The sequence below is a fragment of the Aspergillus pseudoviridinutans genome (assembly GCF_018340605.1).
Source record: "Aspergillus pseudoviridinutans IFM 55266 DNA, scaffold_11, whole genome shotgun sequence".
In the NCBI taxonomy this organism is placed as follows: Eukaryota; Fungi; Ascomycota; class Eurotiomycetes; order Eurotiales; family Aspergillaceae; genus Aspergillus; species Aspergillus pseudoviridinutans.
In genome coordinates, this window is record NW_025091291.1 from 70975 (window position 1) to 92567 (window position 21593).

Genomic DNA, 21593 nt, shown 5'->3' on the forward strand with positions numbered 1-21593 from the left:
ATGTAGTCATGAAGAATGGTTCTGACGCAGGTATCTGGAGGCGTGGCGGTTTTTCTATCTTTCTTCTTCGGTTCATATCCTGATTCATCCCAACGCCCAGAAACAAAGAGTCAGGGTATCAATTGGCCAGTAATGCTACTTTCTCTGGATTTCCAACAATTGCGATACGATTGGCATTTATTGGCAATCCACTCTTGAAATTGTGATAACGGACCCGACAGGTTGGTCCATCACAAACGGGGCGTTCCAGCCACCAACCATGGGGAATTCTAGACTTCATTGATCGTCTCCAGAAGTAAGGCGCTACACCAAGCTGAATCGATTTGCAATTGGGCAGAGCGAATTGAGGAGAGTTACTCCAATTCCTGCCGCAATCCACCCAACTGGGGACCTCCCACTCAGACTAATAGTCCCGACCGGCCGCAGCTCCATGGAGAATGTAAATACGTTCACCCAGGGACTGAAAGGAAATTCGGTGCAGGATATTGCCGGATGACGAAACGCCCAGGATGGCATGGCCCAATGTAGTTGATAATCAAGCTGGAAAATTTTGTATTTACTACAAAATAGTCTGAAAGAGCTGGTAAGCAAAAGTACGGTTTCAGTAAGGACAAGAAATTGAAATTTTTATTACCACGTATGACGACACTACAGCTACCCTTTCCCCCACAGTAAGATTTGATTATTAGAGAAAGCGGACCCTTTTTCCTGTATCTTGAAGGTAGATTGGGCTAGTGCGGATTTGCGGATCCGTAACTCACATGATTTGCACTCAGATCAAGCGAGCAAGCCAATCAAAGTCATAGTGCAGCCAGTCTGCTGATCAGCGAGCCACCTGAGCGAAACTGGGAAACCACCCAGTGGCTGCTGCTCGTTCCTGCTAAGCTCCATGGACAACGTTATTAAACTGTCAGGCGCGTCAAGCGAGAATCTGACAGGTACGCGATATCTTGAACAGCCGTTGCAGATCGCGTCGTCACATGGCGCCACGTAATTCTAACAGTGCCTATGACGTACGTCGATGCCTGCGGGTAAAGCCTAGCAAACTGTAACTAGGATCCTTCCCCGTAGGCGACACCTAATAACTCCGACACAAGGCAGGTAAGCATCCTCCCATTTGGAGCGGAGGACAATTCCAGGAAGAGACTAGCTAGCACTAGGGAAGTTAGCGCAAGCGCTACGGGCATGGGCCGTCCAGTCCACTAGGTCAGAGATCCATTTCACCTACCCTTCAGCGTTCAGCAAAGGCTCCTGTCCAGGAGATTTTACGTTCAGGCGGTGGTAATCCCGGTTGTCTCTTTCATCGAGCTGATCCAACAGCTCGTCCCAAGCCTCCTCGGCGTTCAATAGACGACATGAAGGAAGCGTGCCGCCGAGAGGCGAAACCGCGTGAACAGCGACGGCGGCGGGAATGTCGCAGTTCGTGCTCGCCCGCGCAATGTCCACGTCTCTGTCTCCTTATATGCGCAGGCAGGGTGGCTATATACATGGCACCGGCAGCATGGTCTTCCTTTGATCCGGTATGGCAGGAGACTGTCAGTATATCTTTGCCCAACCAGCAGCACATTGTCTATAGCCAGTCCGCCGCCTCAATAGTGTCGAAATTGTAGCCAATGATCCATCTTTGCCTAGCGGTTTGGCTCGTGGCTTCAGCCTGGCTATCTGTCTAAGGGACAGCCGTGTTGTGTCATGTTGTTTTCTTCCAAGATCTTGTCGATGAAGGCCTGTTCATTTTCTGGTGACAAAAAGTCTCCCGTCGGCGTTCTGTGTGCTATAACTGCATATCATGATTGCGTGTTACTGCCGAGTTCGGAGACCTCGTCCAACTGCTCCTCAACAGCGGCTCGGATATCAGTGCCACAGACGTAGACGGCCTGAGCCCGCTCCACTTGGCAATTAGGCAGGAAACCTTGTCCACGGTGCAGAAGTTGTTGACATATTCACCTCGTGATCCTTCGACACTATGGCCTGGAGCTACCCATGGCATCCACAACGAGCCATCGCCATTAAGCCAGGCCACCCGTCAGGGGAGTGAGGATATCGTGCGGCTGCTGCTTGATCACGACTGGAACGTGACCGAAGTGGCGTAGAAGGCCAAACACCGTTGCATTTGGCGGCCCAAATGAGGATCGTATAATCGACGGGGTCCTTTTGAATCACACGCAGGTTGATTTGCATGCGCAGGACCGGATCGACAGCATTGCACAATGCCGCCAATCGAGGGCATTGGCTGTAGTCAAGCTGCTTCTGGCTGAGCCGAGCATTGACATCAAAGCCAAGGATACAAAAGGAGCGACTGCGCTCTGGTGGGCCACATGACGCAACAACACACGTGTTGCCGCACGGCTGCTGGCCGAACCGAAGGTACACATCAACGCCGTTGGCCAGTTCGAGCGACCCCTCCCGGATCGATTGACTTTCCTCCATCATGCTGCCCGGGGACGAAGCAAACTTGATCATCCGCCTGCTTTTAAGGAAGAAGAGACTCGATCCCAACGTTGCCGACCATCAGGGCTGGACTCCGCTCGGCTGTGCAGCCCGCCAGGGCGCGTCAAGACGGTGGAATGGCTGCCCCCGCGACGAGATATCCAAGTGAATGAAACCACGCAAAACGAACAACCACCGCTGTGGTTAGCTGCAAGCACCGGCCATTTCCGAGTGGTTCAACGGCTCCTAGAGTTCCGAAATATTGACATTAACCAAGGATGGGGAGGATACCTGTCACCACCGTTGGCTGCCATCGTTGCAGGCCACACGGATGTGGTCATGCGGCTGATCGCCTGCGGGGACCTACTGGAATAACGTGCAAACCTACCAAAAGGAATCCGCACTGTCTGTAGCCGCCGGCTACGGGAACCCACGTGCAGGTGGTCGACGCCATCCTGCGCGACGTCGGACGGACCGAAACAGCATTGACGATCAAGGGCGCACCGCTCTGTGGTGGGCGGCCTATGAAGGGCAGACGACGGTTGTGGGACGGTTACTCGAGGATACCGATGTCCAAGTCGACATCAAGGATCACCAGGGAGCGGGCGCTCTAGAGGCCGCGCGTAGCCAACATCGTTTTGGTGTCATAGGTCTCCTGACGGCTTACCGAGTGGGTCATCGCCGCGACAACATTTTCCCAACCCGATCTGTCCAGCCGGTGATTCTCGTACGACTCAGCTCTCTCAAGTCACTTTGGCTGGAACCAGTGACTTCATCGGGACTACTCGAAGGCGGAGTATCAGGATGGAGCCAGCTCCTGCAGAGATAGTTGTGCATTGGTCATCAAGGGAGGGGAAGGAATGCAGCATATCGTCCAAGAGGCTATTTCAAAGCGGGCAATGCGAACAGTATGCCATTCAGCATAGAGAAAGCACACCTCGCACGTGGCATGAAAAGCCGCCATGAATACCTATTAGGCGCCTCGATCCCGCAACGTTTTCCTCTAGTTCACGCGAAGAAGGAACAATAACCAGCTAGTCTTGGGCACCGCTTTCTGTTTTGGCGAATAAGAAATGGTGTCTCCCGGTCTGGAAGTGGAAGGCACGGCCTGCGATGGCATGTGATGATTTGTTTTCTTTTTTGACCGATGGTATGAAGAGTCGGTGTCACTTTGGGTGAACGGATACGACACAGATCACGGTGATGGTCTAAGGGTCATGGACAATGAGCATCAATAATTTGAATCATGGGGTGCTCTTTGAAGCAAGCCAACTGTACTCCTCGTTTTGATATTGTTCGTTTAGCTGGTTAAGAAGGGTCGCGACGCACCGCAGGCAGAAGGGCCAAAAGTCGGTCGAGTGTCGCAGATGGCGCTAACGAAATTTCGGCTTGCCGTATATGGTGGACACCACGATATCAGGGTGTAAGGGGCACTCATGATGGGATCGTTGAAACAAATAAGGCAGGATAGAGACGCGGTGAACGGTTAGCTGTGCACCAAGCGTACAAGGTGAAAGGGATATGTTAACATACAAAATTTGCTGCAGCATCTTGTAACTGAAAAAATTGACAGGGTACCAGCCAAAGTTATCGGATCGATCGACTTTGGGTGGTGTTGTTGGCCCTGACGTGAGACCTGCCGAAATATCAGGAGAATTCGAAAAACGCGGAGTTTCGCCAATGACTGCCATACCACGTATCCGACCAACAAGGGATGTCCGAACGTCGCGATTGGCAGCCGCACCAAATGCCCCTGCAACACACCTAGCAAGTTGACATCACATAGAGCGATTGATACGGCTCTTTATCGGATACATTTTATCAGACCCTGCGTTTCGATGCTCGCAAGGGATCCATGTTGGTCGTCGGACAGAATTCGATCGCTCTAGGAAGGGCATTCAGGGGGTGCAGAGATGAGGCATTAGACAGAGGCCAGGTGGGATCTAGGGTGTCATCCATTTAGAACCGGTGCACGTTGTTTGGCGATGGTTGACATTGCATCTTCTGCTTCTGCCCACTTCGGACGAGCTGATGGTTATGTTGTTTTCGTCGGCAATACCTGGAGGAAAATGAGCCAAGATCGCTCCAGCAAACATTTCAGCCCCAAGCCTGATCAAACGGAAATACTGACCAAGGCAGCGCTGCCCCAGTCGCAGGTTCCTTTTCCGGGCATTATTCGACCTCTCGTATTCTTCCATGTTGGTATCCGCTGGATCTTCGTAACAGCTTCTGCTGAGAAAGGCCCAACCCCAACATATCCGTGCTTTCGCCAGCTTCCGAAGCCCTACGTTCCTTGGAGTCCGCCAGCCGTCGTACCGCGGCAATGTCCCGCTTTGTTTCCTAATTTCTAGCCTTCCTAGCATGCGGAGACGGGGCGGTGCCATGGATTCCGTCAGGTTTCCCGCCCAAAAGGCGCCACTCGCCTTCTCTTGTGAGTCTCGCTGTTGGGAAATGGTCTTCCTCTGGAGGTATGTTCAATACCATCTTCGCTTAGCGATAAGGTGTTTCCCGCCCGATCCTCAGCGGTAGTGTAGGGTACTTGTCGGCTGGCCCATTGACAGTGCCATATCGGTGATGTTCGACGGAGCCATATCATCAGCAGATTCCTCGTTCGTGGAGTCTGGTGCAACGGCTCTTTGCGTCCTGTTCCTCAGGTTGCCGCGCTGTGGCCCTCGAGGGCCGCCTTCTGAATGCTTCCGGCCACTGATGCTGTTGATGACTGGGAAGACTGGGAAAGAGMTCGAATTTGTGGACGCCCCGTTAGGGGCCGACAACGTCCCTAGCGGACAGAAGCCAGTGGGATGTACGTTAGATGCTGGTGAATCTGTCGAATTCACTCTCGCGATGCGTGAACCTCGGACGGATGCTGGATGCCTCCCGCTCCCTTTTACCAAACGGTGTCGTACGCGATATACCGACTAGTCGATGACCAGCGTGGAAGCAGGTGCCGTTTGCAGCCAACAAGAGGCGACGGAGCTTATCCAGCTACGAACGAAATGCCCGACAGCATCCGGGATTCCCGCGTAAATGCAGGGTTTCTTGTGTGCAATATGCGACAGATCAGCTTCAATCCGCGCACCAATGACTCCAACACATACTGCAAAATCGGAAACTGCCGTCTCAAAAGGCGTAAAAGCCTGATCCGTGCGTGTGGACAGATGTCGTAGGGGACAGGCCGACGGTCCGTTCGCTTGGACCCGCGTCCGCGGTGAATTTCCCCATTCGCGCTCCCTGGTATTGCCGACKAGCGGTTGATGCGGTACACGCAACGGTTAAGCGTAATAATGCATATCGGGTGTCGACTGTCACATGTCTGGTGCGGTTGCGAACTTCTGCAGCGGGGGGACTGAAGTGGTCCTGGAGAAACTGATCGCAATTTCGAGAATGTTCAAGGCCGACCCACGCTATCAAGGAAGGTGATGAGTCGAGGCGAAAGAGATGCACAGAGCATGACATGAACTAGAGCCGAGGATCAGAGGCTATGGTGTACGTAGCATGGTGTGGATATGCAAATCATTTAGACTCAATAAGATTATACCAAGTCGGCTGTGGCGCCGGTGATCTTGAGTGGCAGGCTTAACATGCTCTTATGTTTGTTGAAAGTCTCTAGTCATCTCCAGAGTTGCGCCCAAATTGCTTCTCAATCCTTGACAGGCGCGGGTCAGAGGACCTTTTTATATTCACGTCAACTAACCCGAGATGTGCCGGAGCTATATTCTTTGAGTCGACGTACTCGGGCATTGATCAAACATCTCGGGTTTGGTGAAGAACATTGCAGAAAAGAGATGTGGGATGAACAATATCATTTGCCCGTATTCTAGTTCTACCTATGATTGCTTGACCCGATGGGCCCAATAGCACAACAAATAGCGTTCCCCCGTGTGACCTAGGTGATGCCCCACCTAGGTCTTCGAGTGAATGGCTTGGGTGAACAAGCCCTATGGAATACATGACGACAGGCATACCTTGTGTCGTTAGCATTTCGGGCCCGTCGTTGACCGCGAGATATAAATTTATCGATCACCTCAACTTGAGAAATGGGATGAATTGAACGAAAATGCGACCAGAAAATGAGGGTATCCTGCCATCGAAATCAAATGCCACGTCAAGAGGCACCCGCCAGGTTACCCGCCTGACGTAGCCAATGTTACTCGTAGTGAAATGACGAGAAATAGCTTGGGATGCCACGTACTCGGACTGGCTGTGTAGCCTATTCCGTCTCCTTCAATGGAAAATTCTTGGTCCATTCACCAGAGTGACAGTAGCGGTCAAGCTTCTCCATGTTCTGACAGAGCGCCGATTGCATGCTGATGGAACATGACTCCGTCCACTGTGGCTTAGCTCCATCGCTTAATTATCATTACCTTCTGCTGTTCAGATAACGTTGTTTCGAATATTGGGGGTCAAAGAATAACTTTTCATTCACTCAGAAATGACTACGGTACAGTATTGGATGTGCCGATGCCAAAATATGCAACGCAGAGTATCGCGACAATGACGGAGGTTTTTGATCTGTACACGCGCCATCCTTTGAGATCCAATACAAAAGGCCAGAGCACTTCCACTACCTGCTACGAGGGTCTAAGAACAAAGAACGTGCTGTTGCCCTGCTGGTACATATTATGACACCTACTCGAGCGATTCCATGATTATGGCGAACGTCCATGCGTCAGATCATGACGGTTACAAAACCGCCAACTACTGCTTTCTGCTCAATTGAAAGTGATCATTGCCGACGCTTTCCCTCTATTGGTTTCATAGCGGACCTTTTTCCCAATCTGTAGAATGCTGCGTGGTGCAACATGATTCCAGGTTGTACAGGGGCACGCCAGACAAAGACTGTTTGCGTCTCCGCCTATTGTACACTGGGCGTACCCGCAACAATCGGCGGCAAAGAGAGGGTCTGGCTGCCCTTGTGATTTCACCTTCCAAGGAACAGCCATGATAGTCTGTCTAGCATGTCATCAATCATGTGATGCAGTTGCAAATACAAGACGGGTTTTGCGGATCTTACAGTACAATAGTTTTTCTTTTTTGTAGTACATTGTATATCCAGCTAAATAGGTTCTATCTTTTGTATACACTGTTCCATTAGTGCTGAAATTGACGTCTTCAGTGCTGAGGTTCGTAGTGGCGCATTAGAATGATCTGCCTTGTTGATTCTATTCAATCCGTACGACCAAGCTTTGTTGGCAGGCAAAGTCATAATGCCATGTGGCACGTACAGTATGTATAGGCTACTTCAGTTGGTAAGTCCACGGCTCGGGCGTATTGCCTGGTTCGAGTTGATTCCTTGGCCAGCAGTTTCCGCTCAGACGCCTTCAGATTGCAGTATGATTTGTTTGACATATTTCGACCTTGACGGGGGATAGCGCGCGATCAGGGATCGAATATTCCCCCCCTTGTCCCCGGGTGGGTATGTGGAAGCTCTCGATAAGGATGAGGCAACCCAGCGAGACCCTGGTCAGAGAAACAGATACTCAGGGACATTCGCACGCCCTGTTTGGACCGGAAGCAGGCCAAATATCTGACAATAGCCCTGGTCTGAGGTTTCTGTCATGAACTTATTGATCGGGCAAGGTTGTGTTCTGCTGAAGTCGAGGTTGACCTGGGGCTCAGAGGCCAAAAAGTCAAAAATGCCCGGTTTATAGATCTGGTTGGGTCGGAGCGGGAATTCTTCGACATACCGATTCAGAGCTTTCGGCACTAGTTTTAAGATATAATGACCAGGTAGGAATCTGAAGAGTCAGCATGACCGGCGTGACCAGAGCTTGACTTTGGCTGTAAGTCATCATTTCTTTTGCTCCTTCTCAACAAGAGCGGCGGGACCAGCCTTGGCTGATTCCGTATATCGCTGGTTTGCCCACCAACCTCTTCTTCAAACCCGCAGTTGACCGGCTTTCAGTGGTGCCCGTTTTTGGGTTTTCCCGAAGGTGCTTGATGACGACAGATGAATATTCCTTCCCGGCTTTTCGTATACCCACTAGCTTCCAGGAATATTCACACAGTCCCGTACTCAGTCTACGCACGATTGACTAGTCCGTTCTTGGGCAGATTACACGACATATGTGCGCGAGATGACCTGGATCTCCGCCGCAGTAACTAAAATTCACTAGTTGGTTGTGTAGACCCCAGATCGGGCTTCTGGCTATCGCCAAATACCCAGAAGTCATGGTTGGTGGGACTATTGGGCGAGTGTTGTGATCCAGCCCCTGACCAAATTTTGTGTCAGCCATCAACCCACTTAGCCAAAAAGGTGTTTAGACTTCCATTTCTAGCATAGTAGGAATAATAGCGCAGATTCTTGTTGGCAATTCGCCACCCAGACTCCGTATGGTCCCTGAGCTGGTGAGACGTCGCGCGCGAAAGAAAACAGTATAAAAGCGGGCTTTAAGTTGAAAAGCTCAGAGAGCAGTTAGCAGGGAGATGACCTCCCATGTTGACGTCACAGTATTTTGCCATGGTAGTGGGCGGCACCTCCTGATTTGTGGTGGAAAAGATGCCCTGTTTCGAATGATCCGCGCTGATGTGGGTGATCAAAAGAGAAAGCGACGTGCGCCAGCGCGGAACTTATTTCCTGTACATACAGCTTCTCTTTCATGAGACGATTAGAATTGTCCCATAGTCTGTATTGGACTTGCTGATGACTTGCGTGGCGACAGTAGATCTGGATGTTTCGATCTAGCTCAGCCGCAGGGAGATGTGGGACCAACATGAGTTTGACCGAGTATCCTCCACCTCCATAGGTTCGCGATAGCGGACTAGGCGGACTGAGCACATGCAACTTACAGTAATGTAGAGTCATGGGCCGCAGAAAATATGGTTACAATAAACTAAACAGGTATGTTGCAGTGCCCGAGACTGGTCACCATTTGACCAGGTACAGTCTAGTAGAGATCCTCGCTCGGAACAGAGAGGCAATCGTAGGATGGAAATTATACTCTGTGATGTAGTACAAGAAGCCCTGCTAGAATTGGTGATGGTCGAATGAGATGACATTGCGCCGGACGAGTCCCGTTCTCTTTATCTTTCGAACCTCTTTTGCTTTTTCCTTTCCAGGTGAAGATAGCCACTGAGAGGCACGGATTAAGTTTATTTTGATTTTCTCTTTTTGTTCCTCTGGTGGTCGAGAGCATCCCTCGGACTTGTCTCTCCCTCCACATTAGATGCCCAATCCCCCAATCCCTTTCACTGTCCTTGTTGTATGGCCCAGTTGCCCAGTTGCCCATGGGGGAGTTCTAAAGGTACCTTTAGTAGTCGCATGACCGAGTCATTACCCCCGAGATAAAGATAGCTTTATTGTTTGGAGACTGTCGGTCAGATATAACCCTGCATGGTGCCTGGGCATGATCTACTCCAGATGCCTTAGTTGAGTTCCAACCGCCAGTTCCGAGTCGATGCAGTGTGATCTAGCGTCTTCTATGAGTCTCGTAATGCCAGTCGTAATGCCAGACAGTGCAGCGACGTAACCTAGACAGAGGTCAAATAATATCATGGCCATGAATCAAACAGGTATGTTGCAGGGCTCGCATCTGGCCCTTGGCGACAACAAGAGGCTGTTGGCAGGGTGAAAGCCGTAGTAGCTAGCCATGCCCAGGACTGACCGGAGCCCATTGGTTCGTCAGGGGTAATTTAATAATCTCAGCGCATTAAGGAGGCTGCGTCGGAATGGAAGAACGCAGTGTAGCACAAGAGCCCCATACCTGAATCCACAATGGACGGTGTCTTTCGACCTTCCTTTTCACTTCCGGGTGTTGATAGCTCCAGAGACGCTCAGATGAAACATCATTGGTTTCTCGTGGTCTAGAACTTCAGCAGCCAGCTCTTCTGGTCCAGCACTTCCTCGGTCTCCACAATGCAGCTTGCCGAAGGGACAATCACGGCGTAGAATGTGAAGAGGTATTTAGGCCCTTCATATGCACGTTGCAGCTTTCCCTCTCAAAAATTTCACACCGACCGGCACAGCCTGCACGCACAACTTCACACGACATTTAAATGTCCAGGCCTCGGGGCACTCCGTGTTAGGTATTTGAACATTCATATCTAATATACGCGGCACTTGAATCTTCAAATGATGCGGCTTAGGAGGGGTAGGTACCCTCTTCACTGCCACCGTGGTTGCATAAAGGTGATCGGATCCTAACATACTATAGGCTATGTTCGTTTCCCACGCAGAAAAGAGAAATCTGGCAACTCCGACAAAGATATAATCGAAGACCATCCATCACCGAGAAAATCGGTATCTCGCCCTTCACGCCCAGTCTGCACCCCCCTCTACTTCGCTGATGTTGTTCTCTTCGGCCGTGCTTTAGGTGTTGCCAGTCCACCCAGATCTTGGGCATATTGTATTCGGCTGCTGTCTTCGTCGCGAGAAGCCCCATGTTGAGCCTATTCAGGCAATTCCCAAACCGACAATCTAGCCTCAACTCCATTCCTCTGCATTACCATATACTAACGCGACCTTTGCGCACACACATAACGACGAAGGGACCACCTCACTCGATTTAAATTACACCCAGGTCTCCCTCCCTCAACTAGACCCAACATACTCCCACTTCGTCTATGACGTTTTGATCTTCACGAAAAAAGGACAGAAAATACGCCAATTGCTGGTACTAGACTTTCGGACAGATGCCAACATCATGTCTGTGGACGTGTACCAAAAGATTACAGACGAAGGCCTCCTGTGACCCATCGATCGTCCTCCAGGTGGCCGGAATGGGGGAGGTCACTCCATTAGGCAGGGTGGATGTGAAATGGAGACTATGGGCAGATAACACGGTTTATAGTACAAGATTTTATGTGGTGGAGGGTTGTGAGTTCGATCTTCTCTTGGGACGACCATCCGTAATCCACCATCAGCTTTCTCGGAAAGATGCAGCAGTGGGCTCGAGGATTCGGTCGTCATATCGGGGTTCGTGAACGAGGTTTATGTCCTGGGTACACGTATATGCAAGCAAGGGATTCCAGGATGTTATCAGATCGCGGTAAAACATCTGGTAGGCTTACTGAGGTGATCTCAACAATGCCAACGCCATCCATCTTTAACCGAGAAGCTTTCGAGCTAGACACTAGATGTGTGAAAGTAGAAGTAAGAGTGCAATTCTATAGGACGGTTGGGAGATGATTAGTGTATACGCGTCACTATAACCAGGGTTGATCACGTTTAAGCAGCGGAAACCACGCAGTGGCTCAAAAACCCAACCCATCTGGAGGGGCAACAGAAGCTTCCACTTTGCATAGCGATATCGGTTATATCTCTGGAACAGTACCAACGTCATCAAACCTGGCTCAACCCGAAAACAACCTGGAGGCGCGAAGAGACTGGTCCCCTGGGTACTTGAGCAGATGGAAAAGTCTGATTGACCAATCCAGAAGAAACGTTTGTCTCAGAACGGTAAAAATATCGCTCTTTGCGTTTCTTGCCCTCCTCCAGTGCGTCTTTAAGCTGCTTTTACTCCTCTGGAATTTGGGTAACGAGTCGTGATCTTTTTCCGCTTCTCATCTCTGCTCTAGATTCATAAGATATCAAGAGCCCATTGAATTCGCTAAGTGTCTGGTAACCTGGTGCAATATATGCAGATTTAGGCTGCGCCATCCAGTTTCTCGCATCGGCTGATAGACTAGGGTAGGCTAAAAGAGTAGGAAGACGACCTACAACAGATTGTTAGCTTGATTCGTCTAGGGGAAAGCTTCCAGGAGCTGTTTACTTCATTCAATGACTGGGCGCAAACACGTGAGGGTATCCTTTGCTTGCCAGGACGCTGTTGTGTTGATTGACCTGCCGAAGCCTGTATCGGCTGTACATAGGGTGCGTTCGAGACAGAGATATGCACGGACAAGCCCTTTGCGAGTATCTATAATTATTGCCTGTCTATCTGTGGTTGGTATTTCAGTCGTAAGCGGTACCTTCACGAGTCCGAATTGTCACAATGTACTCCTGTAATCCACAGTCGATATTCCAGGGAATCATGTCTCACGGCAGCGAGATGCTTGATAACCATCTCCGTATGAATCCCCCTTGTGACCATGAAGGAAGGTCCTGGGCCCTACTCTACCACAGCAAACCGTGCGAAACAGAATGAAGATTTTACCCTTCAGGGGTATGGTCGTCGGCGTTTCAGGCATCTATATTCGTCCGAACATAAAAGCGTTGCATTAAATCAAAAAGTATATGTACAGTCACAATTGCCTAGAATATGCGGTCTGAGACTGCTAGAATTGGCTCGCGGTCAAAGCTTTAGCCCCAAGAATCATACCCATATGTGTCTGAAGGTATCCGTGGCCTTTACTTCGGGCGTCAAAGAGTGCGCCTAAGAAAGGCAAGGGGTTGGACTGGAATGGCGAATGCAGCGGCCAACCGACCTCTCGCCGCAACCGCTCATCAACGAAGCCCTCGGTGGGCAATCGGTTACCGAGCATCCGACTCGTGCTCTCGGTAACCAGGCCGAGGAAATGTCGGAAATTTTCATATGTTTTGAACGATGGAAAGTACAGGGATCCGGAGAATAATTCGAGTTCGTGGTTGTCATGGATGGATTGCTCATTTTCAGTCGCCGCACCAGTACACAGAAAGCGGAGATCACTGAACGACCGCATCCCCTTGCTGGTTCTCGGGGCGTAAACATGCAAGGTGGTCTTTTGTGAGGCGCGAATTTCTGGAATCAGCTCGTTTGCCTCGTACTGGCTGATCAGAAGGAGTTTGGAGTCGTAGATGTTCGAAACCACCCAGTGTACTGGCTTTAGGAAATCGGAGGCCAGCGCCCCTTTTTGCTCGACAGTCAGAATAAAATCTCTCGAGGCATACAAATACGGAGCTATGGTTGATGGGATGTCAAATTGTCCCAGTGGTGTCCGGCGCAGATTCTCGAACGCTGGCTGGATAGCTTTTGATGTACCATCGGCGGGCAATTCTCCCCGTTGTGCGAAGCAGCGGACATGTTTGTGAAGACGGTGAGGGAGAGGCGAAACCCCGGGGGGCCGGCACACTTGCTGTTCCCTTTGTATTTCATGCGAGATCTGACGCTCCTGCTCCTCATGAAGGTTGGGATAGCTTCCTGCTCCATTGTCTACCCTCATTAGTTCCTGAACTACGGGGTGACTCTGGTCGTGCTCATCGTTTGTCATCGATAGATGGATGGGATCCCAGGGAGCATAGAGCTCAGACAAGGTCCGGGCTTCTGGTTCTTGTATGCGTGCGACAGTCTCCTGTGGGTGTTTGTTGCCTATAAGGTTGTCCCAAAGCTTGATACGCCTGTAGTATTGTAGCCCCTGTGATGCCCATAAGAGACTCAGAGACTTCAAAGAATCACAAGTCTGCCGAAGAGACCAACGGATTACATCGGCAGAGGTGATAGGATTGGCTTCAGCCCCCATCTCATGACTGACTACTGGTGGAGAGAGGAACATCACTGACTGGCCGCTGCCAAGCCCGCGCATCCTATTACACGCTGCATATAGTGTTAACAACTTCACTTCCATTGTCATGTCGACGACACCTACCCTGTACAAGCTTATCTTTTGTCAGCCGAGGACCAAGCGTAACAACAGCGCGGTAACTTCGTGGGAGTTTCAGATCAACGCCTCGTGCATGTTGTTGGTCAAGAAACACAAGACAAGTTTCCATCCTATGTCGAAAAGACGACGCTAGCAAACGTTCCCTATGTCCTTCGCGGTCGACCACGGTCAGTTCATCATTGTCATCATAGAACAAGGCCCCCTCGGCAGATGGAGTCGTAGAAAGCCAGTATTGTGCAATCGCACGATTGCTTGACTCGAGAATTTGCGCGCCAACGTCGATTATCACGCGTACAGAGGGTTCTTGTCCATTCACAAGGTCTATGAGCTGGTGCGTGCGAAGTGGCCGACCCTGATCGTCTTGAGCAAGTATGCACTTGCGATTTTCCGGGCGCAAAAGACTGTTTAGGACCATTGCATTCGTGTGAAGCAGATGTGGCAGATCTCGCTGCGGCGTGGATCGCGGAAGGAGCGATCGATTGTCATTCGTTCCACTAAAACCGGTGGTTAGAGGCTGATGTGGTCGAGACGGCAGATCCCATGCCGATGTAGAAAGCTTGTGAGGGAACTCCTTAGCCTCCTTTGGGAACACGACCCGCGACAGATAGAAGTCAATCATGTGCTTTTGAAACTGCAGATGGGGATAAAGAACCTCTCGGAACGCTCGAGCGTCCTCAAGATTTACTCCAGTTATGTCTCGCAGTCCTCTGGGAAGAGAAGAATGTCCTCTCGTAATCCAGAGCTGATACTCCGCTGCAGGATCGTTCTCTTTCGCCAACAGCTTGAAACATTGTCGCACCTGGTCTTGGGAGAGGCCATGATAGTAGTAGCTAAGACACGTTAGGACGATCGCCACGTCCGGATGACCGAACTCAGCATTCTCGGACGGGACACCCTTGGCACGAAATGGGACGGCCATCAAACAGCGGGAAGGGTGAAGGCCATAATCTACTAACCACCGCTTTCCTCCGACTGCGAATTTTAAGATCCCGAGAGCGAGCAATCCGCGCAGGATCAGCAGTTTGCGCAGATAGAGGTCTCCTTCGAATGCTTCGCGGACGACGTTTTCATCGCGGAAAACGCTCCCAGTAAAACGGATAAAGTGCAAAGCACTTCGACGGACTTGCCTGGTCCACTGATTGAAAGGGACACTGGGCAGGCCACCTTTCTCGATGACCACCAACACTTTCTTTATGAGACTGTCCAACGAACCAACCTTCAAAAAGTGGAATATTGGGTAACGGCCGCCGCGTTGTTCGACATCAAGGCAGGTTGGGTCTTCCCTCTGTAGCTCCAGCGCCTCATTCTCCAGGAGCGTGAGCAGCGCCTGTGCAACTTCCCACCGGTCACTATGCCCATCCATGGTCCGCTGATGACCGACCGTATATACGAGCTGGAACTTCGGATCAAGGACTTCGTCGCTTTCATCAATGATATTTCGGCAGTTATCCTGCAGCCAAGCGGCTAATTTGATCACTCGCTCGGCTATATCCGAGCCTCTGCTTGCAAGGTCTTGCCCTATCAGACGAAAAGACAAGAGGTGCTCGGGGAGCGCAATCAGAATTCCTCGACGAGCTTGGCATTCACTATAGATGTCTTCCAGTTCTCTAACGAGATTCTGGTCTATCGTCGTGTCTCTCGAAAAAGGAATGTGGTATATTCGCCGATTCAGCATACCACCAAGACGTGAGAGAAGGTGTACACTTTGTCGCAGCAGTGGCTTCAACACGATGACTTGTGGTAGCGCACCATTCCGAGTAAGCTTCATCACCACGAGCGGGGTTATAATGGTTGTCTTCCCCTCGCCCATGTTCAGTTGGTATACCGCATTTCCAGGGGGATCGGGGTTAGTTTCTTCGGCCGCGACGACTGCTTGCGGTTGGCGAATCGTAAGATCATTTTCGATCTCAAAAAGAAGCCAGTCTGGATTCGCTGCTATATCCCAGCCATCGCCAGGTCCATTTTCAGCTTCTTTAAAAAAGTTGTTGGCATCCTTCTGATCGTAATATGCCAGAAGACGTTCGCACCGGCGCAAGGACGAGATGATCCCCGCTAGCACCAACAGAGCAGCCCTCCACGCGGGTGGTACGCGTTCCCATCGGTCTACCGCGAGCAAGGATACGACCGCGTAGATAGTGACCTGCGGCCACACAATATGGCCAGCGATTGTCTGCCAGTGCTCCTTTGTTTCTACTAAGGTGGCATATATATCGGCCCAGAGAGTGTCTCGTTGACCTTGTAAACGCCTTTGGTATTGGACTAGGACGGGTCTGACATCCGGCACCGCACAGGAGCAAGGAAGTTCGGCTTTTGCGAGAGCTTCAACGCTATCAAGAAGATTTTCCCCAAGCTCCCGACGGTATGGGTCCGATCTGTCATTGTAGAGTTCGAGGATCAAGGACTCCAGCTCTGTGTTTGAGTTGTACCACTGCGGTGCGCAGTATCGCGGGAATCTGACTGGTGGGGCTGTTTTAGGGGGTGTGATTGGCTCAGACAGCCGGACCAGGTCAAAGATATCTGGCGGTTGAAAAGCGCGAATTGTCGGAATGGTCACGCGCTTGGGAGGCAAAGGGAAGTGGTTCTCCGTGAAGTCCTCCATCTTCTCCGTGTTCAGTCGGTCCTGCACTTGCTGGACGAAGTCAAGGAACTCCCGATTCTGGGCCCAACGCGTGCAGAGTCGTTCACAGTCCAAGGACGCTTGAATCTTCGCGACAAGTGGGATGTCTGGAAGCCTGGGCTTCTGGCAGGGCCATTGTTTGGCTATGGCATCCACACACTCATGGACATACTTCTCTTTTTGTCGATAATATACCCGCTCGTCTTCCAGTATAGTTGCCGCGGTTGCCTTGCATCCAAGCATTACTGTAGGTCTTCGGAAGGGCGTGTAACTCGCCTCGATTGCCTCCTCGATTTCCGAACGAACAAAGTCGGCACCGCGACGCAGTTCCAAAGTTCGCGCATGGCAGTGGCTGGGTACCGGAAGGTCCTTAAACGCCCCGGTAAAGGCAACAGCTAAAAATGGCTTAACCTGCGTTAGTTGAGTCCTGCCGCCGAACACAATCATACTGAAGAGAGACATGAGGCTGTACGAGTCCTGAGTTCGGTCGCTAGACCCACACTTCTCGTACAGAGTACCCCATGCGTCTCCAAGCGATAAATGCAAGAGCTCGGTGCACGTGTAGTCCTCGAGGGACCGGCCTGATGTGCACACGTATTGCCATTGTTTGATGGTCTCAAGGATGTCCTGGCCGGGCGGCGAGGATGATGGCCAGTTGCGGACTAGCGCAGCTATTGTATATACCCGACGGCTACGGTCACTCTGTAGGCCCCGGTCACGGGCCTCGTATGGTGAAGTATCTGGCGTTGGACACGCCTGTCTGGCATCGGCCTCCGAGCGCCGGAAGTGTGTGTTGCGCGAACGAGCTCTATCTAGCAGGTACTGGTCGCCGCGGTCGCGGTAGCACTTCTTCGCTGCCTGTATCTCATCGTCGTGGATACTATAAAGGCGGGTAAACCTGTTTGCATGGTCCACAATTTCCTGGACAAGGAATCTGAAATCGTCAGCTTGAGCCATCTGGCCAAGTTCGCCGTTCCAGGATACTGTCTGCATGGATTTCAAATGTTTGGGATAATAGCGGCGCTCGGGTGTGAGCGAGGCGACCCGCCGTAAAAGATGGACACACCCCGCGTCTAGAGGAAATGGAGTCCTCAGCCATTCCTGTCGCAATATTCGGAGGGCTTCGTCCGTTCCGGGCCTCCTCGTCGCAGGGTCAGGCAGGACAAACCCGGTCAGCGCGTGCAAGTACGCTTGGTATAAGGTACTGAGCATGTCATGAGGGCCTCGAAGCATCTGCAGATGGGTATCAAGCGTGTAACGGAAGTATTGGTTGCGGGACCCATGTGGTGGGCGGACGGACACGCGAGTATGCTGCGGTCTCGTCGACAGTTTCGCGTGGCCATAAGGTATTAGAACAGATCGGGACTGGCGCTCGCTCAAGCTCCGTAGGACCACCTTGCTTTCTAGCCCGTAGAAGCATCCGATGTCCTGGTCCTTGTCAACGGTTGCAATGAGCTCGCGAGATTCCAGCGAACCGTCCGCATTAAGGAAAAACCTCAGCCGCAGCCGCACCAATTCTATTTCCACAGTGCCTTGATCGGCAACCACGTTCATATACCGAGGCTCGTCCAACAATCCTAGGACTTTTGCCAACTGTTGAAATAATTGGCCATGAATGTCGACCAACGTTCTATGGCCCTGTGTCATGACACCTTGCCCTGTGCTGAGACAAAAGGACAGGCGCCAGTTACGCGAACATGGTTCCCAAATTTGTCGGAGCGTACGAAATTCCAGAGTGCAGTTCTCATCCAGCCAATGCACGCAGTCGGAGATGAAGGCATCGGGAAAATCCTCTTGGAGCTTGTCATGGGGAACAAGCCGTAGAACGCCACTGTTATTGTGTGCTTTGATAATGAGCTCATTGTCGTGCATGCTGAAGTGTACCTGCGGATTAAAGTCAGTTCCAGTTTCGTTTCCTTGTGAGGCTTCTTACTTGGTAGTCTCCAAACCGTCGTGAAGACATGAAGACCGACCCTGGAAGGTTTGAGGGGACCACAGTAATTGTCGACTGCGCGATTGTCAGCCACTTACGGGCGTAAGGGGAGGGGGCAGGATACTCACCGATCCAAAGATCCTTTTGAACAGAGGGCTCTCCGTGTATTCCTTTGGGAGACGGCCAGGAGGTGCACAGTCGATGAGTAGCTCCCCGCTGAGAAGATTATAATGCACAGTCTGGCATCGTCCAATCAGAGCTGTAACGGATTGGTTAGTTGCCCAGCGTGCCGCATTCCCAGGACAGAACTCCCATGCGGCTTCAAATTCCGAATTAGGTGCACTCTTTCGAATTGCATCAACCAGACCGGAGGCGTCTTCGGTGATCAGCTGACGCGTATGCTGTTCCAAGCTGTGCAAGACCGTTGCAGCGCGGACCAGGGTCGATTTGGCATCCGTCGGAGCTCCTTCCCAATTCTGTGGTGAGTTCTCGAACACCATAATCGAAGAGCGCGTGAGATGGTAAAGGTCATCTCGGCTTTGTAATACTGCATGCACATGCTTAGGCTCCACCCAGTACGTAAGTTGGCAGATCCCTCCAACTCTGACAATCAACGCCTGTTGTACATCGCTCTGTCCTCCCGTTGGACCACCAAGGGCCAGGGTCAACTCATCGCACCATTCCACCGCAATTTTTCTACTCCGTCGTAAAAACCGCAGCGCCCTTTCGGTAGTGGCAGGATCATCGGAGATACTAAGAGCCCGAAGGCTTAGGATTACCAGAATGTGCAAAGTTTGGTGCTGGTTCCAATTCGTCTCGATGGAGTCGAGCCTCTGCTCCAAGGTTTCCAAAAGCTGGTCGAGGAACGGCTGCAGTTCCCGATGGGCCTTGCGTAGATAATTCCCAGGTTCAGGTGTACCCATCTCCCAGGCGGCCTGGCGGAAGAGCACACTAATCGACTCTTCGTTGAAGGAGAGGGCTGTGGATGCGAGTTCCCGAATCATGTTGTGCCACTGAACACGCTCACCCGCACGAAGGCACCCAAAGGCGATGAATTCGTGAAGGCTGACTTTATGGTGGCAGTTCTCCTGATCCGCAAGTATCTCGTTTTCCGTATGCCGAAAAGTATCCACGGCGTATTGCAGGTGGCAATATGGACCTTTCGGGAGCACAAAGGTACACCGTTTCTTTAAGGTGGGACGTTCGTCCTGGCCCTCCACCCACGAATTGGTCCCACTGTCAAGGAGTCTAAATTGGAATGCACTGGGTCGCGACACATCGCTGAAGTGAACTGGAAACTTGCAGCTGTTGTAATGAGTCTTCTTCCAAGACTTTGTTTCCGAGCCAAGGGTCAAACGCTGGCCCCACTTCACTGCAAACTTGCTGGTTTCTTTGTAGTTCAAAAGGTTGAGTTCCATATTCGACGCTTGTTTTGTGCACGTTCGACCAAAATCATGAATGAGCCTCCATGTCACATCTCTCCACGACTTGAACCACTCAGGGCAGGCAAGCTCGAAGACGACGGTTTTAATAAGATGATCCTTTGCTGGAAGTGGCCATTCATATATCTCGATGCGCATCGATTGGGCTTGTTTTTCGAAAGCGCACGCTTGGCATGCCCGGCCATGGTATGGCCTACCATTGCGGTCAAGCGACCACTGGTGCTCCAAACCTTTAGCTCTAGTGAGAAGAGCCCGGTACTCGGACGATTTTCTGTCCAGCTCTCGCTGCTTTTCATGGAGTTGGTGCTGGGCATGTGCTTCTATCGACGCGCGGCGTTGTTGAAGGCTATTGGAGGTGTCGAAGAATCGGCTAGCAAAACTGTGGAGATTTCCGGCCCAGATCGGTCGCACCTAACGATTGTCGACTTGCCGGGATGTGGACACGGTGGAGTTGCTCCACAACGGATGGGGTGCCATAGCTCCACGCACAACCTACCCGAAGGAATGCGGGATCAAGACGATGTTCGTGTACTACTGGTCAAGGTCATCTCGAGTGGGGTCATGCTGCGGAAGACTAAAGCCTAGCGCCCTCAGTTCGACCGCAGCCCGCAAAGCGGTGGCATGGGTTCTGCCTTGCCAGCATTGCACAGCCACAATTAGCCGTTGAGCGCCCCAGAGCTAGAAAGCGGTAATGAATAAGCTGGGGCTAGTCCAGGCGCAGTGGAGGTTTTGAATTCGTCTACGCTAGTAATGTTTTCGGATGACTAAGAATTTGTATGTGAGATCGAAATCAAATGAAGGTCTGATTCTCTTCAACGAATGACTATCTAGGCCATATTTATAGCCTGGAAAATGAAGGTATTCAGATTCGAAAATGCTCCTGCATCAGTGATATCGAATTTGTAATCATGATTCCATAGATTTCTGGTGTATGCATGATCATCTTGGCCGAATCACCTATACTGGAAGGTTTATCGAAGGAATGGCCGAATTTCTCCATTCGGTAAGCGGTAATCTAATTCAACACACCCCCCCAGCTAAGCCGTTAGGCGAAGCTGTATCCGACGTCAATTCCATAGCTGTTGAAACCATATCCATCCAATTGATCGATTGAGTTGAATCGTGAGATTAGAATGAGGTTGAAGCTCCTAATCTCTGCCTCCTGATTGGTCGACGAGGCCTACCATCTTGCAGAATTCCATATGCTTATTCCGGGGAAGATTCTTCGTGAGGCCGTCGGCAGGCATGTTGGCCGTCTCGATCCAATTGACTGATATTCGGCCCGATTGGACTTCTTGCCGTAGCCAGTGCTGGTGTATATCAACATGCCGAAGCTTCGTTCGGATGACAGGCTCTTCGCTTCGTAGCAATCCGACGGTTTGCCGATTATCACATAAGATTGATATCTCATGCTCCGGATCGAATCCAATATCCAAGAATAGTCGCTTCCACCAGAATACGTTCTTTGCGGCCTCCGAGATAGCWAGCAATTCGGCTTCGGTAGTAGACGTAGTCACCGTTCGCTGCTTGCCGGCTCGCCAATCAACTGCTGCGCCGAATAGCTTCACAAGATATCCTTCACTGCTGCTACGATCCAATTGGTCCGCGTAGGCAGCGTCACTGGCGACGATAAAGATATTCCCTGTTAGATCGCCTC

At 51.2% G+C, this 21593-nt stretch overlaps 4 protein-coding genes across 4 annotated transcripts; 2 read left to right on the top strand and 2 right to left on the bottom strand.

Annotated features, from left to right (window-relative positions):
- Nucleotides 1-1224: 1224 nt before the first annotated feature.
- Nucleotides 1225-1567, bottom strand: Asppvi_002015 (uncharacterized protein; the record flags this gene model as incomplete). The annotated part of the gene is made up of 2 exons (XM_043307548.1): nt 1225-1450; nt 1488-1567. The coding sequence occupies 2 exons, from the start codon at nt 1565-1567 to the stop codon at nt 1225-1227; spliced, it is 306 nt and encodes a 101-aa protein (XP_043163483.1).
- An 861-nt stretch (nt 1568-2428) lies between these two features.
- Asppvi_002016 (ankyrin repeat domain-containing protein) lies at nt 2429-3256 on the top strand (the record flags this gene model as incomplete). The annotated part of the gene is made up of 3 exons (XM_043307549.1): nt 2429-2592; nt 2643-2763; nt 2822-3256. 3 exons carry the CDS (start codon nt 2429-2431, stop codon nt 3254-3256), a joined length of 720 nt encoding a protein of 239 aa, XP_043163484.1.
- Nucleotides 3257-12642: 9386 nt separating this feature from the next.
- On the bottom strand, nt 12643-19912 carry Asppvi_002017 (uncharacterized protein; the record flags this gene model as incomplete). The annotated part of the gene is made up of 4 exons (XM_043307550.1): nt 12643-13877; nt 13930-18445; nt 18495-18569; nt 18623-19912. 4 exons carry the CDS (start codon nt 19910-19912, stop codon nt 12643-12645), a joined length of 7116 nt encoding a protein of 2371 aa, XP_043163485.1.
- Nucleotides 19913-20119: 207 nt separating this feature from the next.
- Nucleotides 20120-20521, top strand: Asppvi_002018 (uncharacterized protein; the record flags this gene model as incomplete). The annotated part of the gene is made up of 1 exon (XM_043307551.1): nt 20120-20521. One exon carries the CDS (start codon nt 20120-20122, stop codon nt 20519-20521), a length of 402 nt encoding a protein of 133 aa, XP_043163486.1.
- Nucleotides 20522-21593: the final 1072 nt, after the last annotated feature.